The sequence below is a fragment of the Phaethon aethereus genome (genome assembly GCF_964289735.1).
Source record: "Phaethon aethereus genome assembly, chromosome: W".
Classification (NCBI taxonomy): domain Eukaryota; kingdom Metazoa; phylum Chordata; class Aves; order Phaethontiformes; family Phaethontidae; genus Phaethon; species Phaethon aethereus.
Window position 1 is genome coordinate 38,862,692 of NC_138581.1, and position 23,345 is coordinate 38,886,036.

At 41.9% G+C, this 23,345-nt stretch overlaps 1 protein-coding gene across 1 annotated transcript in view; it reads right to left on the bottom strand.

Annotated features, from left to right (window-relative positions):
• The window catches only part of LOC309415196 (zinc finger protein 608-like), a gene marked incomplete at both ends in the record, with an annotated part of 95,295 nt that overhangs the window by 12,943 nt on the left and 59,007 nt on the right, over nucleotides 1-23,345 (bottom strand). Inside the window, 1 exon segment of the mRNA XM_082012645.1 lies at nucleotides 21,902-22,157. Coding sequence (XP_081868771.1) covers nucleotides 21,902-22,157 — 256 coding nt within the window.

Consider the following 23,345-nt stretch of genomic DNA (forward strand, 5'->3'; position numbering starts at 1 on the left):
CTGCCCACCGAAGGCAGACTTAGAATTTTGGTTTATTCAAAATTTCAGTGTAAAATGTATACATGGTAAGGATGTCTTAAACAAAAATAAAATTAATGATGGAGTTCATTCAAATGTTTTCAGGCTCCCCTCAAACACTCCTTCACAGGGATAATTTATCATCGTGTTTTTGGACTAGTAAACAGACTTACCCTTTTAATTCATTAACTACTGAATAAACAATTATTTTCCTATCCAAAGTCATGTGGTGCAGACTGTTTCAAATTTATAAGAGGTATTGCATTAGACACTAAATTGCAGCCTTGAGACTTGTTTTTTCTTTACACTTTCCTTGTTCTTGCTCTAGCTTTTCTACAATGGATATAATAATAGCATTGTGACAAAATATTTCTAGCCTGTCCACTTGTTTTGTCTTACCAGTGCGATTTCTAATTTTGCACCAGAACTATCTCTCTATGTATGCTGCACCAAGGTAAAGTAAGCACGTAACCAGCAGCTTAATTTCTCAGGGATCTTAACAGCAGAGAAGTATTTGAAGTTGTATTAGCTGAGGTACATTGGAAGAAGGGGTTTCCTTGGAAATTCTCAGTAGCAGATATGAAAATTATTTCCCATATCATTTTAAGTTGCCATTATGTTAAGGCGACTGTAGAATTTCATACATTTCATACAACACGGTCTAAGAGATAAAAGATAAACTGCTCTTTCAGTCAGGGTCAAAACCAGACTTTGGATACATAAAAAGATTAAGCTAAAAATTGATACATAGGCAATCAGAATCAAGTTTATTTTTATGATCTGTGTAAATTTAGTAGCCTGGAAAAATATATTTCAGTCTTACTCCCTTCAAATAAAAACAAACACCTGAAAAAGCTATTGTGGGGAAGCAATGTTTTTCTCATCTTTTGCTCTGTAGTGCTTCGTGTATGGTGTCAACGACCTTTTTGACTGCTCAAAATTCTTCAGCATGTCAGCTATATTTACAGCACTGGAATATATTTGTTTTTCCAGAAGGTTACTCTGTTTTTGCCTCAGACACTGTCATGGTTTAGCCCCAGCCAGCAATTAAGCACCACACAGCTGCTTGCTCACTCACTGAGCACTATACCAGCTATCGGGGAGAAAAAACAACTCCATCCCAGCCGAAACCAGGACAGACACAATAGGTTGAATCACTGTGTTCCAAAGCCTCTGATATAGAAAAAATATATAATTAAAATTGCTTGAAATGAAACATGAAAGAAACAACAGCCCCTCCATTTTTAGAGTAATAAAATTAAACACAGGAAAGTCTGCGCAGACACTTCCCATTTGTCTGCAGCTAAAGTGTTTTGTTGCTGCTAGCCCCACAGGGCTCCCCAGGCTGCCCAGCCCAGCCTGCCATTGGGACATGCCCGTCATCAACTCCAATCCCTGATAGGCTGTGCCAGGCTCTGCAGCACTCGCTGCAGCTAGCCACCGACATCCATTGGTGGGTTGGGGCTGGGGAAGGGGAGAGGGATGATGGTGGGAAGGATATATATGCAGAAACTGTTTTATCAGGCAGAAATAATCTTAATGTCTAATGCATCCTGCCCCTGTAAATCAAACCCAGGTTTGTTTGCATTAACTAGGCTTGCCAACATGATGAAATTTTACTGTCTGTTCAACTGCATTGTGTTCATACATCAAGGCCCACATCACTGAACTGTTTAAGATAGCACTTGGGCCCACTCCAAACTGCAGGAACTGCATTTGCTCATAGGAAAACAGGATTAGCCCGTCCCCGAGCAGCGATTTCCGCCCCCTGGCCAACTCCAGTTTATGTACTGGGCATGATGTCATATGGTAGGGAATATCTCTTTGGCCAGCCTTGGTCAGCTGTCCTGGCCGTGCCCCCTCACAGTTTCCTGTGCACCCCCAGCCTTCTTGCTAGCAGGCCAGCACAAGAAGCTGGACTGTCCTTGACTGCTCAGCAACAACCCAAAACATCAGCACATTATCAACAGTTTCTCATCCCAAATCCAAAACATAGTCTCACACTAGCTTCTGTGAAGAAAACCAGCTCTATGCTGGCTGAAACCAGGACAGATAAGTAAATACAAATAAATTGAGGCAGTCTGATCTTCAAGAAGACAGCAGGGAGATCATGCCCTTCAGGAAAGCACATGCCTCTAAAAAGGTTAAAGCAATGCTCTTTTGCTTGAGAGCCTTACGGTTGCATAATGAATTGCCTCATCATGTTTGTAAGCACATGTCTGAGACAGGAACAAAAATTTCCAGAGCTTCTCTTCTATCTTCTATCAATGGATTGCTCTCACGTAGGAAAGTATACATTCAGAGAATATCTGCCACTAAAGCCAAAGGAGAATGGAGCATTTTGGCTCTGGCACGGGAAATGGTGTATCATTTTTCTCAAGTGCTGAAACCATGTCATGTTTTGTAACCTCTAAACCTACTTAAACATATAGGCAAAAACTTAAAATGGTGAAAATGCCAGTAGAACCACATAGGAAATATTTGTGAGTGGAAATTTGGTTCCTCTAAACCAGCAGCTCCGAGCTAAATGACCATCTGCCACTTGTGTACTAGAGAGATGCATTACAATGGTTTCTCTGGTAACCTTGATGCTTTCATCTCACTTCTTTAATAGTTTGTCAGCTGTGATACCATAAAGCTAAAAGTCAAAATCATGGGTATTTTCCATCTCTAAATTCTATTATGTCATACAGACCATCTCCCTGCAGCAGCAGAATTTCTCCCTCCAGTCCATTTACCAGGGTTTGTCCAATTTTCTTCTAAATGTACAAAGCAAGGAGGGCTTTCTGACTTCCCACAGATGATTATGAGATAACTAAGCATGCTTTTCATTTCCTGCCAACTACTCCACCTGTATTTATCTTTTTTAAATGTAATTGTTACTTTTTAAAAAAATCATGGTATATTCCTAAATAAGTCACCATCTTCCTCAAGATTTGTATTCTTGTCTATCTCTTTATATGTCCCATATTTATTTATATAACGGAGACATGGAGAGTCTGTTATCTATTAATAGAACAGAAGGCAAAAGAGAAGCATAAGGGGTAGGTATAATAAAAAATAATTTTAAAAAAACCCAAATCAATAAACATTTCAGTGATACTTAGAAGACTTTCAAATGACCTTCTAGTGTAAGAAAATCAATATTTCAAAGCAAACACAAGTAAGTTCCTCCCTTAAAGTCAGTTCCATTTAGCATCTTATTAATTTTTTTAATCTTAGCTAAGGCCCCAGAATGCAAATAGGAGGGAAGATTAATCCCCATGGTATGTTAAGTAACTGTGGTAAGGAATAAATTTCCTTTCATTAATGAATAGTACATTACTAAGCCATAGGTAAGATTTCATAGAACAGGCAGTAGAAGCAGCTCATTTAATATACTAAAATTATCGTAGAAATGAGTCAAAGGAATAAATGTAACATGGGAGCTAGGACTGACCCCTAAGGAAACATGTAACTAGAAAGCTTATTAGACCAAAGCACTGGTAAATGGAAATAGATATGAGAAAGATAGTAAGTCTACTCTATATGCTAGACGCATTACTAAACAGAAAGGACTATTCTTGCTGCACCCAGTCAGGGTGTACTATTACAGGTTTCTTTGATCCAAATATTTGTCCTGACACAGAACTTAATTTCATCTGCTTCAAAACAAGAATCTCTGCTGGAACTTCCTTCTAGGTTTCAGAGACAGTACACAAATAGTACTATAGCAGTCTTCAACACACTTCTGCATAATGCATCTGAATACACAGGTATCCACGAGCCCTTCTCTAATTTGTTCTCACTCTTTTGTGTGTGTGTGTGCTGGGGCATAGCTCTCCACATACTAATTCTATTTCACGAGGTAAGTAACATATCACATACAGGACCAAACCTCACTGGGGCTCTGAGGCTGTGTCAAGCCATAAAAAAATCTCTGTAATGAGCGTGGAGGGGTTTTCCTCTAGATTAGACTGCATGTCCTGTAATATTTATTTAGCACTGTCTCAATAAGAGGGAAAATGGGGAGACAGTCTGAGGAACCCACAGGTTCCATACTATCTGAATACGTTAATGTATTTTCAGAAGAAAAAAAACACAGAAGGCTAAACTATGCAAAATAACTACTAGTGAAGAATGGGAGAAAATTCAGATTCTTGTAATGCAGTGTATATAAGGGTATCTGGACTCCAAGATTCCAATTCATGGAACCTGTCTAAAATGTTTAATATAGTTCTTTTGAGGTAGGGTCAAACAATATATTAAGATTATATACAAATGTTTCTTCTACCAAGTAAAGGTGTCAACTTAGGGTTTCACCAATTACCAGAGCACAGTTAACAAGATTTGGATTTAACAGAAAAAAACATATTCCGATGCGTACATTTCTTGATTTAATTTGGTTTATCATTCCATTTGCAAATTACATAACTATTCACAGTTACAATATTTCTGAAATTAGTAATATCGTCCACAGTCCTCTGTGTCAAATATCAATAATTAAAGCACCAAGAATAAGAAATCATCTTCTGTATATTTTAAAAGTTACTACCCATGCTACTCTTTATTATTAAGGAGTAGACACAGTAACTGGTGAACATATGATCAGGGACTGCCAAACGTAATCTAATACAGGAAAACAGGGTCAAGTTACCTAGAAGTTTTATAATTCAATCCACCTACACTAGTCAGTAACTTTTCTGACAAAATTCATTATTAGCCAAGACAGGGTTATACACAAAAGCTGCCTTATAAGGCAAAGATGTACACAGGATGTTACCCAGTGCCCACCACTGTCCATGGAAATCACTCCTTTAACATCAAGGGGAGTTTCATCAGCCTGTTAGGAGCAAGAAAAGATTCTGTATTTGGGTATTGTCTTTCACGCTGTATGTACCATTATGAGCTTTTTTCTTTACTCATCACATTCATAACCACAATGTAGAGGAGCTAGATACATGGCAAAAAGTAACCCACCAATAGTTAGGAAAAACTAACTCATGCCTAGATGAGCATAAAAACATTTTACATGAGTAGTCCTGATAGACAGAGGTAATGTAATAAACTTGTGGTGGCTTAACCTTGGCTGGCTGCCAGGTGCCCACCCAGCTGCTCTCTCACTTCCCCTCCTCAGTAGGACAGGGCGAGAAAATAAGAGGAAAAAGTTTGTGGGTCGAGATAAAGACAGGGAGATCACTTACCAATTACCATCACCACCAGAACAGACTCGACTTTAGGAAGATTCATTTAATTTATAACAGAGTAGTAGTAGTATTACCAATTAATAACAGAGTAGGATGGTGAGAAGCAAAGACAAAATAAAAAACACCTTCCCCCCTTCTTCCCAGCCTCAACTTCACTTATTCATTCCCAACACTACCTCCACCACCGAACAGCACAATGGGATGGGGAATGGGTGTTGCGGTCAGTTCACAACACTTCATCTCTGCTGCTCCTTCCTCCTCACACTTTAACCCTGCTCCAGCGTAGGGTCCCTCCCACAGGATAAAGTCCTTCACAAACTGCTCCAACATGAGTCCTTTTCCATGGGATACAATCCATCAGGAACAGACTGCTCCATCATGGGTCCCCCACAAGCCATAGTTCCTTCCAAAGAACCTGCTCCTGTGTGGGCTCCTCTCCACAGGCCACAGTTCCTGCCAGGAGTCTCTTCCTGTGTGGGCTCTTCACAGGCTGCAGCTTCTTTCAGGGCATATCCACCTGCTCCAGTATGAGGTCCTCCACGGGATGCAGGTGGATATCTGCTCCACCATGGTCCTCCATGGGCTGCAGGGGGACAACCTTCTTCACCATGGGCTTCTCCATGGGCTGCAGGGGAATGTCTGCTCTGGCACCTGAAGCACCTCTTCCCCCTCCTTCTTCACTGACCTTGGTGTCTGCAGAGTTCTTTCTCTCACATATTCTCAGTCCTTTCTCCCAGCTGCTGTTGTGCATTTTTTTACCCTTTCTTAAATATGTTATCACAGAGGCACCACCAGCATCACTGATCGGCTCAGCTTTGGCCAGTGGTGGGCCTGTTTTGGAGTTGGCTAGAACTGGCTGTGTCTGGCATGGGGTCAGGTCTCTTCTCACAGAGGCCACACCTGCAATCCCCCCCCCAAACCTTGCCATGGAAACCCATGTCCTGGTTTCAGCTGGGATAGAGTTAATTTTCTTCCTAGTAGCTGGCATAGTGCTGTGGTTTGGATTTGGGATGAAAAAATGTTGATAACATACTGATGTTTTCAGTTGTTGCTAAGCAGTCAAGGACTGTTCAGTTTTTCATGCTGGTCTGCCAGCAAGGAGGCGGGGGGTGCACAGGAAGCTGGGAGGGGACACAGCCAGGATAGCTGACCCAGGCTGGCCAAAGGGATATTCCATACCATCCCACGGGGGACGGGGGGAGTGAATGAACACCTGTGTGGTGTTTAGCTGCCTGCCAGGTTAAACCACAACACCCATACAAAACTGTACCAAATAAGTGTGACAATTTGTACTTGGATTTTATTTGGGGGTGAAAGGGTCATATCACAAAAGTGATTTGTAATAAAATCACTTCACTTTCAGAAATCCCACAGAAAGAAGCATTTTTATGAGTTTTATGGATGTGATGCATCTACTTTCTTTCCCTCCCCCTCCTTCCTTCTTTTCAGTGACTGCATAACAAAGAAGAGGACTAAAATGTCATTAGCTATTTACTATTAACTAAATTTAGAGAATAAAGTACGTCATCACAATTTAGCAATGAAGATATCTAAAATATTTCCTTATTGCTTTGAAGACAAAAATAAAGCTAATTCACAGTGCTTCTGTATAAGTTAACATTAAGTTCCTTCTCAATTACTTCTATGCTGCAAACAATATAAGACACTCGTCATGACATTAACAAGACTGAAATGATAAATATCCTTATGGGTATTTATATACAAGGAATCTTTAGCACCATGCCAGGATATTGTGCATACTACATACTCTTGCAGATATTCTTTCATGTGAAGAAGAAAAGACCAAAGGAACTGCTCTGATTTGAAAAATGAGATCATGTGTTTAGGAATGAAGTTATCACATTAATAACTTAAAGACAGGCCTCAACTTTTGAAAATTATGGCTTCAGAAAATAAAGACATTCAAAGTCTAATATAAGTGGACTTTACTCAATTAATTAGACTGGAAAGCCTGACAATGTTTACAGCATAGGCTGCTTTGGTGTTCAGATCTCAGCAACTGCTACAAAGATCTATTTAAGTTCAAGTTGATTATTTTCTCAGACAACTCAGAAGACCACTTAGCTGAGAAAATGTGTATGGCTTCATTTTTGTAAAAGGACCTGTTGTCTCTATTCTTAGCAGAGAATCTGGCCCAGTCTATCTGCAAAATTCTGGTGAAAGCAGATATGCACGAAGTCTTTCCTGACACTTCTGTAACTGATTTGTGAAAGATTATCCAGATGATCTTCCAACACAAGGAATCATTTCTTTGTTTTTCAGTTATCAAAAACTAATATTTAAATATAAGTGGAGTCCTACTTGCTCAAAATTCCCATTTGGATAACAGTTGTCCCTACTACCTTTACTATGCTGAGTATTACTTTAGATAATTTTTGCTGATGCCAAAGGAAGACCTACCAAATTATACTATGTTTTGTAGTAATTTTTAAAGATTACTTTAAAAAAGTTTAATATGACAAAGTCTTGTAGCAATACTCCAGCAAGTCTTCAAAGTTCATATGCAATTCTCAATATTGAGAAGGCATCCTATGACATAACTTGACATAACTGTATTGGGTGTACATGGAAAGGTTTTGATAGCAGAGGGGGGGTGGTACTGTAGGGGTAGCCTCTGTGAGAAGAGGTGTATTGGAACTGGCTAGTATGGAGTTAATTTTCTTCATAGCAGCCTGTATAGTGCTGTGTTTTAGATTTGTGGTTAAAACAGTGTTGATAACACACCAGTGTTTCAACTATTGCTGAGCAGTGCTTGCACAGTGTGAAGGCTTTGTCTTTTTCTCATTCTGCCCCCTGCAGCAAGTAGGTTGGGGCTGAGCTAGGAGGGAACACAGCCAGGACAGCTGATCCCAGCTGACCAAAGGGATATTCCATACCATATGACGTCATGCTCAGCAATAGAAGCTGATGGGAGGGTTATTTTGGGGGAAAGTAGCTATTTTTCAGACACTGGCTGATCATCAGTCTACTTGTGGTAGATGGTGAGTTGCCTTTGCATCACTTGTTTTGTTGTTTTTTTTCCTTTCTTCTTCCTCTTTCCTTCACTTATTAAACTATCCTTATCTTGACCCATGATTTGTCTTGCTTTTGCTCTTCCTATTCTTTTCTCTGTCCTGCTGCAGGGAGCAGAGTAGAGTGAACGAGTGGCTGTGTGGTGCTTAGCTGTCAGCCAGGGTTAACCCACAACAAGAGGTCAGGGACTGCCCTGTACCAAACACAGATGGTTGCAGCCAGCTTGGCAACAGACCCACTGTAGGCCAAAGTTTAACCAATCAGTGAAGTTGGTGGAGCCTCTGTGAAAACATATTTAAGAAAGGGGAAAACTCTGCACAAGCAGAGGAGTAAGGAATTCCCCTGTAGCCCATGATAGACCCCATGCTGGAGCAGATTTTCCTGACAGGAATTGCAGACCATGGGGAACCTGCGCTGGAGCAGGTTTATCCTGAGAGACCGCAGCCCATGGAGAGGACCCATGCTGGAGCAGGGGAAAAGTGTGAGGAGGAAGGAGTAGCAGAGAGAAACTATTATGTACTGGCTGTAAACCTCCATCCCTCATCCCCCCTGTGCTGCTTGGGGAGGTGTGTAGAAGAGTCGGGAGTGAAGGAGTGAAGTTGAGCCTGGGAAGGTATTGGGTTTTTTTGTCTTTGTTTCTCACTACTCAAATCTATTTTAACTGGTAATAGATTAAATTAATTTTCCCTAAATCAAGTCTGTTTTGCCCATGACAGTAACTGGTAAGCAATCTCCCTGTCTTTATCTCAACCCATGAGCTTTTTCGTCCTATTTTCTCCCCCTTTCCTGTTGAGGAGGGGGAGTGAGTGGTTGGATGGGCATCTGGCTGCTGGTCAAGGTTAACCCACCACAATAACATTACAGCAAAATAAATACTTCACATCTTTACAGTTGACAAATCCACAAATTAATTTGCAAACCAACCTCAATTTGCCTTTTGTTCCAGTCTTGCTAAGTACAAACAATACAAACATGCCTGGGAAACCCAAATTATCTCATATCCATGTATCTGTGAATACAGGATGAAAATCCATAACCTTAGGATTATCTCAACCTTTTTTATTGCCATCAATTTAGTAAGAACAGAATAACTCATTTGCCTCAGAACATGCACCACATCATTGTCAATCCCAGATCTATATATATCCCTGAAATCCATCCAGGCATAAAAACACAGAACAATGTTTAAGGTAGACTTGCAATGCAAATGTCCTACTTTTTCCTAACTGCTTTCATCAGGAAGGTAATCTAAAATTAACAGTAAACATTCTAAATATAGAACCAAGTCTTCTATGCTGAATACTGATCTGGTAGTCACACAATTTACTACTTTAATCATACATTGTGTCTAACATGGCAAAAGATCTTAACTGCATCTACAGCAGCTGCACATGTAACAGACATCAAGATCAGCAAATGTGAGAATGTGATGACTGCCAGATGGCCTGGAAATGCAAGACTGGGGATTTTTATTTTGTTTTAAAGCCCTATGGCTGGGCTGAATGTTTGAAGAGTTGCTTTAACCACATCCTGAAGTTAAAACATCTGGAGCACAGATTTACAATTAGTCATCCTGGACACTGTACTGGATACTGTAGAATCATAGAATAGTTCGGGTTGGAAGGGACCTTTAAAGGACATCTAGTCCAACCCCCCTACAATGAGCATGGACATCTTCAACTAGACCAAGTTGCTCAGAGCCCTGTCCAACTTGACCTTGAATGTTTCCAGGGATGGGGCAGCTACCACCTCTCTGGGCAACCTGGGACAGTATTTCACCACCCTCGTTGTCAAAAATTTCTTCCTTATATCTAGTCTGAATCTTCCCTCTTTTAGTTTAAAACCATTACCCCTTGTCCTACTGCAACAGGCCCTGCTAAAAAGTCTGTCCTCATCTTTCTTATAAGCCTCCTTTAAGTACTGGAAGGCCACAATAAGGTCTCCCCGGAGCCTTCTCTTCTCCAGGATGAACAACCCCAACTCTCTCAGCCTTTCCTCATAGGAGAGGTGTTCCAACCCTCTGATCATTTTTGTGTTCCTCCTCTGGACCCGCTCCAACAGGTCCATGTCTTTCCTGTGCTAAGGGCTCCAGAGCTGGTGTGGTCTCACCAGAGTGGAGTACTAATATAGTGAAGTGCGACGAGCGAGGGAAGGCAAGCAGTCGACTCAATATGAGTGATAAGGCAAGCTTCAACTTTATTGCAAAACCTTACACATATTTATACACTAAGTTCTACCTTATGCATACATGTCTTACAATCATTGGCTTAGCCCTAAAGTTTGCATTATCATACTCCTCCTACTTGCGGTTACTGCTACGTGGTCCGGGTTCCATCCTGTTTTTCTTATACAGTGCTTCTTCTTAGCTGTTTACCACAGCTCCTTCTCCTCAAGGCCGAGCCCTGCAGATGTCCAGCTGTTTACCAGCTTCCCAGTGCCACAGCTCCCTCTTCTCAAGGCCGAGCCGTGCAGATATCCAGCTGTTTACCAGCTTCTCAATGCTGCAGCTCCTTCTCCTTAAGGTCGAGCCGTGCAGAGTGATCCCAACATCTCCCCCTTTTTGTTTTTGTATAAACAAAACCTGATGGATCATTCGCAACCCAAGGACTGTGAGGAAGATGGACCCTCTGTACATTCTTGTATCGTCCTGTGCCGCGAACTCAGCCCAGCAGTCGGTAGGTGCCAGCTTTACGTGGGCGTCCCCACGGAGGCAACGGTGGCCTTGCCGTACACCGGCCCACTGCCCTTCAGGAAATCCCGGTATTACACATTTGTAGAGGAACGAGTTTCGACACACGTGGCCAGCGAGTGTCGGAACTCACCTCAGTTGTCACCTTTTAACACAGGGAGCCTATGGCGTATGCGCCCGCTGGCCAGACGTGCTGCACGCGCCACAGCCATCCTGTCTATTGGTTCGTAGGCTTTGTTCACAAGGCATTTTTTCATAACTCAGCAGTCACGTATCAACTTATGCTTAAGTCAATAGCAGAATATTACAAAGCAAAACAATTCTAGCTGTACTACTTCTAGTGATATAAACTACTCCTAGTGATAGAAAAAAGGTACTTGTATAAGGCTATGAAGACCAATATTATATCTTACCAAAGCATTTGTAGTTATAGAACACTTTGCCTCAAAAGCTTTCCACGTTCATCTCATGATACCGCAAATTTCAGTGTGATTTACCCCTACATTTTCTTTTGACTGAGGTGGCATCCAGATTGCGATGACACCTGATAGTGTCATGATGTGTCCAACGATGATGATGGCGACTGCCCCACCCATGGCCTCACCCACTTCGAGGCACCTGCAAAGTGGGTTACCCATGGTTTTACCCATGGTTTTAAACAGCCACCACCGTCAACCTCGTCCCCTGGTTAGCAGTTGAAAAGGTCCTTTCTCCTTCCGCAAATAATTTAACACATATAAGGCTTTATTCAAATGTTCTTAGGGTAATGTGGTAGCCTTTCCCCCTTTTTGTTTTGAGCGTGATTATCTAACAAAGCTCATTCATTGGGTAAGATACTCGTTGGAGTTATTAGCTAGCCAAGCATTCTTTACTACCTTTTGAACCATTCCTTGTAGACAATGCAATAAACATGGTACAATAAGCATTAGTATTAAGCATCCATCCGTCCCACTTATCCATAGCTGCAGAGGTGTTTGTTATTTTTTAAAAACAAGGTTAGATCAGGGGTGGTCTTCTTTACCACCATTGTCGAATCATAGTCCCCTAAGGGCAGACCAACTAAGCATGTTGTAAACAGATTCTCAGCAGTGGATATAGATAAGCAAAGGTGGCCTTGGCCCGTTTGATTGGCTAGTGTAACCCAGATATTTTTTCTTGGTTGAATGGAAAACCACGCCTGAACCTGGCATATCAAACACATGACTATCAGACTCACGAACAAGAGGATTTGCGTCCTGCGTCGGTAAAGGCTGTCATCCCATTCACTGGGGTCTCCGATCGCATAGGCATTTCTTCAAACTGTTGATTAGCCAACAGTGACAATAATCTATCGGACGGATAGCTATTTGTAACGTGTTCTAAAAAATCAGAGATTGCGATCTGAAACTCCAGAGAACTGGCTAACAACCAATCTAAGTACTTTTGAGATACAGGAACATAAATTATTACAGGTTCTAATCCAGATATTTCTACAATTCTTTGTCTTCCCTTAATAATGAGTTGTGCAAATAATTCATATCTGGTGACCACTATTTTTCTGGGTTGATAGGAGAGAAAAACCCATTCTAATACTTTCAAACTGCTGTATTTCCTAACTGTACGATCAATCCTAGTGGATATTGCCGTTCCCCTCCTGAATTAACTATCATAAGCGAGATACTCTCAGTAGGTGAACATCTGTGAGCATAGGTTGTTGCTATCTTCTCAGTAATTTTCTGCAAAGCCTGGTGTTGATCCTCGTCTAGTTGACGTCGCTCTGGAGCCTCCACCGAAGACTCCAGGAGCAGCATCAATGGCCTCAGATCATCATTAGTAATTCCGCAAATATTGCGAACCCACTGTATGTCCCCCATTAATTTTTGGACATCAGAAAGATTTTCTATTTTCGCCTTAATCTTTATTTTTTGTGGGTGGACCGCTCCACTGGTAATAATCCAGCTCAAATATTGCCATGGTCCCTTCTTTTGAATTTTTTTCGGTGCTATTTTTAAACCCCGTTTTCCTAAATAGTGCTCTAAGTGCTGTAAAATGTGGTCTGCATTCAATTGTGTCCCTGCTATTAATGTATCAACTATATAATGATACATTATTAAATCTGGATACTTTTTCCACACCGGTTCTAGAGCCCATGCCACAAATGTCTGACACATCGTAGGTGAATTTTGCATTCCTTGTGGTAATACTACCCAATGATACTTTTTGCTAGCTCTCCTTTATTTACCGATGGTACCATAAAGGCAAACTTCTCTGCATCCTCAGCTGCTAAGGGAATGGTAAAAAAGCAATTGAAATATACTCTTTGATTCCCTGTAAAAGAAATGATACATTTGTGACAATAATTACAACGACATAGAACAAACCCACAACACCGTTTTACAAATATGGCATATTGAAGTTCCTGCTCTTGACCGTCTGGGGAGAGCCGCTGAGACAGACAACGAGCCATCATTCCGCATACAAAAGAGTGAAAGCATCAGCTGGCGGTACGTCGGAGTTGACTGCGTCCGTGGGACGTGTGACAAGATCTTCAGGTCTTACTGCCGGCCGTACCGACCTGGTCGGTACCCACTTCGCTCCGTCCCCTCCCTCTCTGCCAAAGTCTCTTGTCTCATGCCTTGCCAATGTTGGGCAGGGTCGGATCTTGACTTGGGGGAAGGATCACCCCAGGCAGCCCCCTCCTGTTGCGGCACGGGTCAGGAGGCGGGGGCCAAGGAAGACTCGCCACCTCCGTTGGTTGCGTTAGCGGGGGCGGGGGGCGGGCGGAGTGGGGGGGGGAGGTGGGCAGGGGTTGCTCGTTCTCACCATCCCCAGCTCGGCCTCCCTTCTCTCCTGAGGCTGTGGCAGCGGCAGCTGCTGCCGCCGCCGTCCGCTCTGATTTTATCGCCTTTATAGAGTCTCTGACTAATCGCCAGGTTGTTAACACTTTCGCAGCCGTATGATCCTCTTTAGAGGCTGCCTCAAACACCAATTTCCCTGCTTTCTCCCAGGTAGGTAACTCAAAAGCTGTTGCAGAGTCTGCTGCTAGCCCCTGGCTCTTCAAAACAGTCTCCAATAGCAATCGCCACGTTGTTGCTAGCTCCGCTGCTTGCCCATCTCCTTTCGAGACTCACCCCATTGATCTTTCACATGGGCACACAGGGGAACACTGAGTACATTGTTCTGGGCAACGTTGTCCCGTCTTGCCCTCACATACATCATCGTAGATCTGTTTCTCTGACTTATCTATGCAGCCGGTTCACTCGGTGCATCTGGCACCTCAGGAGGTGCAGTCAGAGTTGCTGAAGGTCCTGGACACTCTGACTCAGTTAAAAAGGGATTGGTTGAATACGGTTTAACAGCCTCCTCCACATCAGCTGCAGCTTTTCTCTCTGCCTTTAAGGCTTTTAATGTGGTTAACATCAACTTCCATGTCGTCACTAACTCTGCGGTGGTTTTATCTCCATTCCCAATATGTTCCTATAACATTTTTCCTATCTCCTCCCACGTCTCTGCCTTAAACGCCACAGACGCATCGGGGGGTACCCTTTTTGGCACCAAATTAGAAGCCTTCTAAGTGTATATTCATCATATTTCAGTCCTCTCTTAGAGAGCATATGCGGCAGGAGTCTGACCATCGCCCCTTCTTCATGCGATGCGTTCTGCCTTTAGTTCTTTTAATGTCTCTAGGATCAACCTCCAGAGCGTCGTAAATTTTATACTGTCTTTGTTGCCTGTGCTATTCACTTTTCAGTTTTATATCTTTTCATGCAATTAATAACATCTCTCCAAGATTTCATTAATTTTTTTTTTTGCTGATTTATCATCATCGATTACTAGATCCCACAAACAATCTCCATAAGAACGCCACTCGTCTACTTCAAACATACTTTCAGGGTCTTTAAAAAACCCTTTCGCTTTCCCTAACGCAATTAACCCAGCCAGATCTTTTAATTGGCTTACTCCCCGCTTTTCCAAAAAGCATTTTAAGATTTCGAACGCTACCTCTATTTCCATTGCGCGCTACGTTGACCTTCTTAATTGTCCGGTCAATTATTTTTGCAGCCTTTTCCCACGGGTAGCCTTCTTTCGGACGGCGAACCCCTTCTTAATTATCCTGGGTTCAAGCACGGATCAGGCGCGCCGCGGCAGCGTCCGCCGATCTTCTGCTCCCTGGTCGCTGCTACCAGTGCTTCTCCGATCTCGCTGTCCGGTGAAAAACAAGGATGGGGTCCCTGTTCGGGCGCCACTTGCGACGAGCGAGGGAAGGCGAGCAGTCGACTCAATATGAGTGATAAGGCAAGCTTCAACTTTATTGCAAAACCTTACACATATTTATACACTAAGTTCTACCTTATGCATACATGTCTTACAATCATTGGCTTAGCCCTAAAGTTTGCATTATCATACTCCTCCTACTTGCGGTTACTGCTACGTGGTCCGGGTTCCATCCTGTTTTTCTTATACAGTGCTTCTTCTTAGCTGTTTACCACAGCTCCTTCTCCTCAAGGCCGAGCCCTGCAGATGTCCAGCTGTTTACCAGCTTCCCAATGCCACAGCTCCCTCTTCTCAAGGCCAAGCCGTGCAGATATCCAGCTGTTTACCAGCTTCTCAATGCTGCAGCTCCTTCTCCTTAAGGTCGAGCCGTGCAGAGTGATCCCAACAGTGAAGGGCAGTTTCATTTATACAGTTCCATCCTCATATTATTTAGTGCACTTACTTCACAATTGGACTGGAACTGGTGAGAGATTCAGTGAGCTTTCTGGAAAGGTGCTGATTGAGAGAACAGCAGTTTCTTTCTGCTAAATCCCCTGATACAGCAGCTTGCCCTCTCAGCTGTCATTCAGTCCAACATGGCTTTTCATACAAAACCAAAGATCAAGTGCAGACTAAAAGCTTGTTTCAAATGAATGATTTCCCTTCCTCCCTGGCTTTCAGCTTACAATATTTATAACCTGAAGAATGAAAAGAACTCATAATTTGTAGCCCATCAAATAATGTGTTTTCAGATCAAGTTCTAATTATTTAGATGGACACCAAAATAAATAGAGTAGTAAGAGAGGCACTAAGAAGCACTTCTGGAGTAGCATAATAAAAATTAAAATAGCAGGTCTTTCAATTTATTTATGTATTTACAGTGGATGAAACAGAGCATGTAATAACAGAAGTTTTTACCCTTATGAATAACCTATTATTTCCTTCCTTAAAAATAAAAACAATGCATGCAAAATCATTATTTCTTATCCCTACAGGCTAAAATCAATCATCTTAGATTTTAGTGGGCTTAAGTAGAGAATGAACATCATAACAGGTGGCTGAGAAAAACTGGCAAAGCAGTATGAGAAGGTATGCACTACAGCACTCTGAACTATACTTGCAGTGTAGGTAAAAAGAGGATTCCTGCTTACAGCACCATCAATTAACTATTACTCACAGGCATTGCATTCAGGTTCAGAATTTTTTTAAGGAAAATAAAATAAAATCAAAATGGAATGTTATTCTTCTCAACTTTCAAAGCTGAGAGGCAATGCTGCTATATTTAACCTAAATGTTTTTTTCATCCTATGATGAAAAATCATCCTATTTTTATTTATTCATCCTATTTTTTTCATCCTATCGCTAGTTACTTGGGAGAACAGACCAACACCACGTCGTGGTGCTTATCCACGGCCACAGATGCTTTGGGGTGTCCTTCTTGCACGTGGACTCATCCACAGGTCAGAGTCCCTTCGACTGGAGTTCACACTGGAGTTCCAGCCTGTCCAGTACAGCAGCACAGAAACAGCAGTGATGCCCTGGCCACCTGCCAGCCCAGGCGCATTGCCATTGCTGTTATAAGAATGTTCCCAGGCACAGCAGAGTCAGACGATCAGCGGTACAGCAGCACGGTAAGCAGCGAAAGCAAAAAGCAGCCACTAACGAGTAGTAAACTCCAACATACGGTAAGGAAAGCAAACCCATGGCAAGCACAGGAGCCTGCCAATTAATAGCTAAGCAGCAATAGCAGCTATAAATTCTATCTATCATCTAGCACATTCCAATCAAATCTGTCATTATCTCAAACCCGTTCATGCCCCACGTTGGGCGCCAAAAAGGACTGTCGTGGTTTAACCCCAGCCAGCAACTAAGCACCACGCAGTCGCTCGCTCACTCCCCCACAGTGGGATGGGGGAGAGAATCAGAAGAGTAAAAGTGAGAAAACTCATGGTTTGAGATAAAGACAGTTTAATAGGGAAAGCAAAAGCTGCGCACGCAAGCAAAGCAAAATAAAAAATTCATTCCCTACTTCCCATGGGCAGGCAGGTGTTCAGCCATCTCCAGGAAAGCCGGGCTCCATCATGCATAACCGTTATTTGGGAAGACAGGCACCATAGCTCCAAACATCCCCCCACTCTTCTTCTTCTTCCCCCAGCTTTTATTGCTAAGCATGACATCATATAGTATGGAATATCCCTTTGGTCATTTGGGGTCAGCTGTCCTGGCTGTGTCCCCTCCCAGCTTCCCGTGCACCCCCCACCTTCTCGCTGGCAGGCCAGCATGAAAAGTCGGACAGTCCTTGACTGCTTAGCAACAACCCAAAACATCAGCACGTTATCAACATTTTCTCATCCCAAATCGAAAACACAGCCTCACACTAGCTTCTGTGAAGAAAATTAACTCTATCCCAGCTGAAACCAGGACATCACTGTCAGCTGAATGTTTCCATATAGCGTGGACTGTGAAGTAGGCATAAACTGTGGAACTTGTTAAATTATTTGCCTTAAAAGTTTTGGTTCAATACAGTACCGTGAAGAGAAAAGGCCACAAAACTCTGATCTCCTCTAGGAAGTCAGTGTTTAAATAGTAATCTTTGGCGAATACTTTCTATTGTAATCCTCAATGCTTTCTGTTATAGAAAAAGTTATGGTTCCATGGTGTTTTTAGAAGACAGAGCAGGCATTTTACTTTAATTCCTATTCACTCCTTGCTGAATTGGACTTGAGTTACTCTCTCTTGTAAGGTCTGTTATCTTAAGCTGCCTGTGTAATGAAGAAACATGAAAACTGCTCTCCTTGTTACCCAGGAAAGGCTGAAATATTTTTCTCAGCAAGTATATTGCTATTGTTGAAGTAAGCAAACTGATCTTGAGGAGCTTTGAAGAGCAAGCTGAGATGTGATTATATTTCCTGTGTTTGGTGACTTGGTTCTCAGTCAAAAAACAAAAGAAACAAAACAGAAGACCCTCAGATATAACTACCATGAAAATGGCTAGGCTGTATTCAGGATTAAAATGTCTTCATGCTAAATATTAAACAAAAACCTGCAGGACTGAGTCAGAGGAACAAACAGAAGAATGTTATAATTCTCAAAAGGCAACAATTCAATTTGTGTGTGGAAGGGAAAGAGGCATCTGAGGAATCTACAGAGGGATCTTCCTATTGGTGATCTATCATCAATAAATACATTAAGAATCTCCACTGGTTTCTAATAATGTTAGAGGGATCTTCACATTCATGTATTAATTTTCTACTGACTTTAGACCACCCAACAGCACATCTAACCTTCATCCTTTTTTCCTGCAGTCTCTTTCCTCCCCTAAACCTATGGTGCATGTGCATTCATGTCTCTGCTTTCTATTCATGGAGGTATCCAGCTGGGAAAATACATGTACAATAATCTCTGCATTCAGCTGACATTTCTCATCAATTGCAACAGAAAAACTTCTATCAGCAGCTTAACAGCAGGTAGAATACAGCTCTACATATCAAGGCTCAGCAGGATACAGAAACTATGGTTACCAAATTTCCTAAGAGAAAGGGCTGGCAGGGAAAGTTTTTACAGAAGACTAAAGCAGGGGGGTGGGGTGGCGTTGCAGCAGCCACACATTTAAAATTGATTCATTGAAAGCTGCCTTTTTGAAAAAAGGCTTACTCAATGGCTTCAGCACTCACTTTTTGTTGAACTTTTATTTTAGAAGACCTCACGAGAGGTTTCTGTTCTAAGCAGTGCAAAAAAATCAGTGCGACACTCTTTCCTCTTTGGTCCTTTATATTTAACTCCTCTACAAACTTCCAAACCCCTTTCCATGAAAAAAGCAAAAATTGAAAAATGAGCAATAATTAGCTGTAGGTCTAATATAAGGAGTTTATAACAGAAAGTCCAGATCAGCCACAATGCATTTATGCAAAAAATGCACTTTGGTGAAAATATACAAGTAAATAGCATTATGTTCCTAACCACGGGATTGAATTAGTTTCCATTTTGTCCTCAGCTCTGTTTAGACTCAAATCTTGTCTGAAGAAGTCCAAAGACAGCATAGGTTAAAAAAGATGCCATAATACTGAAACGTTCAAGATGAAATTGCATAATCTTTGTTTTAAAAATCTCTTTTGCACAATGCCCACTACTGAATAATGCAGTGAAAGTACATTAATTGATTTAGATTTACATGATTTTTTTTTTATCAAGCCAGATGAGATCTGAGGCTCACAAATTGGCTTGTGCTTTGTGACCATGTGTACTGGGTCTGGCTGGGATGGAGTTAATTTTCTTCATAGCAGCCCATATGGCGCTGTGCTTTGCATTTGTGACTAAAACAGTGTTGATAACACACCAGTGTTTTGGCTATTGTTGAACAGTGCTTGTACAGTATCAAGGCTGTCTCTCCAACCCGCCCCATCACTCAAAGGCCAGTAGGCTGTGGGTGGGCAAGAATCTGGAAGGGGACACCGCCACAACAGCTGACCCCAACTGACTAAAGGGATATTCCATACCATATGACTTTGTGCTTGGCAATAAAAGTTGGAGGAAGAAGTGAGGACGTTCATGGGTATGGTGTTTGTCTTCCTAAGTACTGTGGGGAAGGTCTCTTTGGAAGCATTCTGTCTTGACTTCCAGGGCCCCTAAATTTGTCCAGTTAGATGTCCTAATTACAACTAAGAATGATTCTCATTCAGACAATTAAGAATTCTTGGATGTCTGTTAGTGTCTGGCAATCTTTAGAGATATCTTTGAGAATAGCATTTTCTTTTTCTGTTGCAGAAGCCTAAACTATTCTTGTTTGAGATCCTGTTGCAATAGTTTGAAAGACCCTGTGGAATCACCTAGATGTCAAAATTCTGACAGTGTCCTGTCAGGTAGACCCTCCTATTCATGGATGTCTGTAGACAAAAGTGCTCTTTTTAGGCAATTCCCTAATGTACTTGAGTTGGATATATCTAACCCCTAAAAAAAAACATATCAAAGACAAAAAGGATTCTGCTTTAAAATTTCTAAAACAGTGTGTATTGATCTGTGAGAGTTTAAAGTATTTGAGGCAAACTCAGCTGTCATTTTGCATGGAAACATTTCTGGAATCTTGAAAGCTAGCTACTGACAGAATCACCTGCAATCCTTTGGTTTAAGGATGTTTTAGTTCCACATCCCAGTTTTCCAAGCTTACTGGCACTTTTGGAGATTTGCCTTTTGTCATTGTCAGAGTCCAATACTCTCTGACCAGGTTCTTTTAGATATTCCACTTGTGGAGGGTGTAATGTTTAATATCAAATTTATTTATTTGGAGATAGTTGATGTTACATGGGATTTCTGATTTAGCAGAGTGATATAAAATATACTGAAAACACAATACAAATCTAAGTCATGCTTAGCAAAATATAGCAATTGCAATATACAGTTGTCCTGATTTTGTCTGGAATAGAGTTGGATTTTCTTCCTGATGATTGGTATAGTGCAGTGTTTTGGATTTGGTATGAGAATAATGTTGATAACGTACTGATGTTTTTAGTTGTGGCTAAGTAGTTCTAGTGCTTATACTAAGTCAAGGACTTTTCACCTTCCCATGCTCTGCCAGCAGGAAGGTGCACAAGAAGCTGGGAGGGGGCACAGCCGGGACAGCTGACCCAGACTGGCCAAAGAGATGTTCCCTACCACATAACATGCTCAGTATATAAACTGGAGTTCTCCAGTTCCCTGGAGACCTCAAGCTTCCAGGTAGGCTTGCACAGCCACCAGATAGCTGGGGTGACCATCAGGGCTGCAGTCTAACCCTGTGGGCAAGCAGAGCAGGCAGCAGCCTGACAAATTGCCCAAAGGTGTCGGGGGCCCAGAAGCCCCTTCAGACACCTTCCAGGGATCTTACAAGCTCACACTCCTCTCAGCACGCTACAACAACTGCTGCTGCTGCTGTTGCCACTGCTAGCATTAGCTTCCACTACTATTAAACCAAAAATTGCAGTAGCTTAAAGTACATGTGCAGTATTTTCGCATTAACAAGAGAAAGCTGGCATTTTAATAATTAGCTTTTGAAAAACAAAATGGTAAAATCTGCATATCACAGCATAATCCTCTACTTTGTTCTAAATCACAGCTAATCAACATCTAGTATTCCCCAAAGCTCTCCAGCACCTCTATTTGTCCAAATGCCTTCAAAGGATATTAAAGAAATCAGTCTGGTTTAGCTAGCACTTGTTCACCAGATAGAACAAGAATGTTTTCCTGTTAAAACATGTTTCAAACAAACAAAATGCAAAAAAATAATCATGACATCAAATGCATTGCAGGAGGTCATCCTTGGGGCCTCTGTTATTACGTAATGGTGACATTTTTGATCATAGTATCTGAGTTCCAAAATTATTCAGCTTTGTAATTTTTCTCCTAAACTATTCAATCCTATCACATATAGTCCCCTCATGATGTACATTTACATAAAATCCTTCTGTTCAGCACATTTATGCTATTCTGATAGCTATTTCTTCACAGGTCTCTCTCAATACAGCACTAGAAAACAATTCAATTGCTAATTGGAGTTACATGGAAGGTCATTTGGAATATATGATTGCTTAAATAATAAAAAAATCCACTGTTTGGAAAAGAAAAACTCACTAGTTTAGCTATAAAGCTGTGACTGCCATTCTACATAAAGGTGGACCAACAGACTAGCGAGCCTCCAGTTAGCATCCAGACAGATACAGCAGTGTCCTCATTAAGTAGCAGACAAGCCTAATGGAAAAAAACAGTTTACCTTCTTCAGTTTCATGCCACACAATCCCTTCCAAGTTCATGCTGGTCCCAGGCTCACAGGGTCCAAGGCATTCCGGTTCTGTTACTATTCCAATCTCACAAGCATTTACAACCAGTGAATGAGTCCGTACCAAAAGCTGCTCGACTGGTGCTGCAATATTAGATGAAGATGGGGAAAAGTAGGAAGGCAGAATCTGAGGTGTGATACTGCTGGAAATCGGAGGTGGAGGTTCAGGCACTGTAAACAGGGGATCAACCTGAAAACAACAGACAAACTTACTATAATGGTGCGGGAGAAGGATGGACTTCACAACTCTATGAGAGTTATATTCCGAAGCCGTTTATTGTCTTGTCTGACTCCAATATATATCATAATTTTCGCTTAGTCACTGCGCACACACTCATGATTGGTTACAACTTGTTACACACACTATTGCAATTGGCTATATACAAAATATCACGCGCTGTCCACGCGCCCCTCACACAGTCAGGATTGTTGCTTGCAGGTGTTCCTGTTTTCCTCGCTTCTTCTTAGTTGTTTATCACAGCTCCTTCTCCTCAAGGCCGAGCCGTGCAGATATCCAGCTGTTTACCAGCTTCTCAGTGCCACAGCTCCTTCTCCTTAAGGTCGAGCCATGCAGGGTGATCCCAACATAATGGTGCTTTGAGATTATTAAAAAAAAAGTTTGCTTAGACTGTATATACGTATGCAGGGATTCAGTGCATCATGGCTAATTCCAGTCTTATGAGCTTGTTAATTTTTTAAATATCAGCCCAAATGCGACACATGAAAAATTAAGTACAAAAAGATGTATCATGCTAAACCAGACAAATTGCTACGTTTCTGCAAGACTATTCCCTGTTGTCATAGATTGCTAGCATGAAATAAAACACTGGATGGTAAAACACTGGCACAGGTTGCCCAGAGAGGTGGTAGATGCCCCATCCCTGGAAACATTCAAGGTCAGGTTGGACAGAGCTCTGAGCAACCTGATCTAGTTGAAGATGTCCCTGCTCATTGCAGGGGAGTTGGACTAGATGACCTTTAAAGGTCCCTTCCAACCCAAAGATTCTATGATTCTATGAATCACTGTAGTAATTGCTCCATGGAGCATTCCTCTAGCTCAACATGACAAAAAGACATTTTGGTGACTGCATGATGTTAGTCTACATGTGGGAGAGGATATGGAAGAGAGAAGAAATATGATCCAAACTGGAAATAGGCAAGTCTTTCAAATAAACAGGGATTTCACAGAATCCCAGAATGGTTGAAGTTGTGACCTCTGGAGGTCACCTGGTCTTATGTCCCTGCTCAAGCAGGGCCACCTAGAGCCGGTTGCCCAGGACCTTGTCCAGATGGCTTTTGAATATCTCCAGGGTCGGAAATTCCACAAGCTCTCTGGGCAACCTGTTCCAGTGCTAAGTCATCCTTGCAGTGAAAAAGT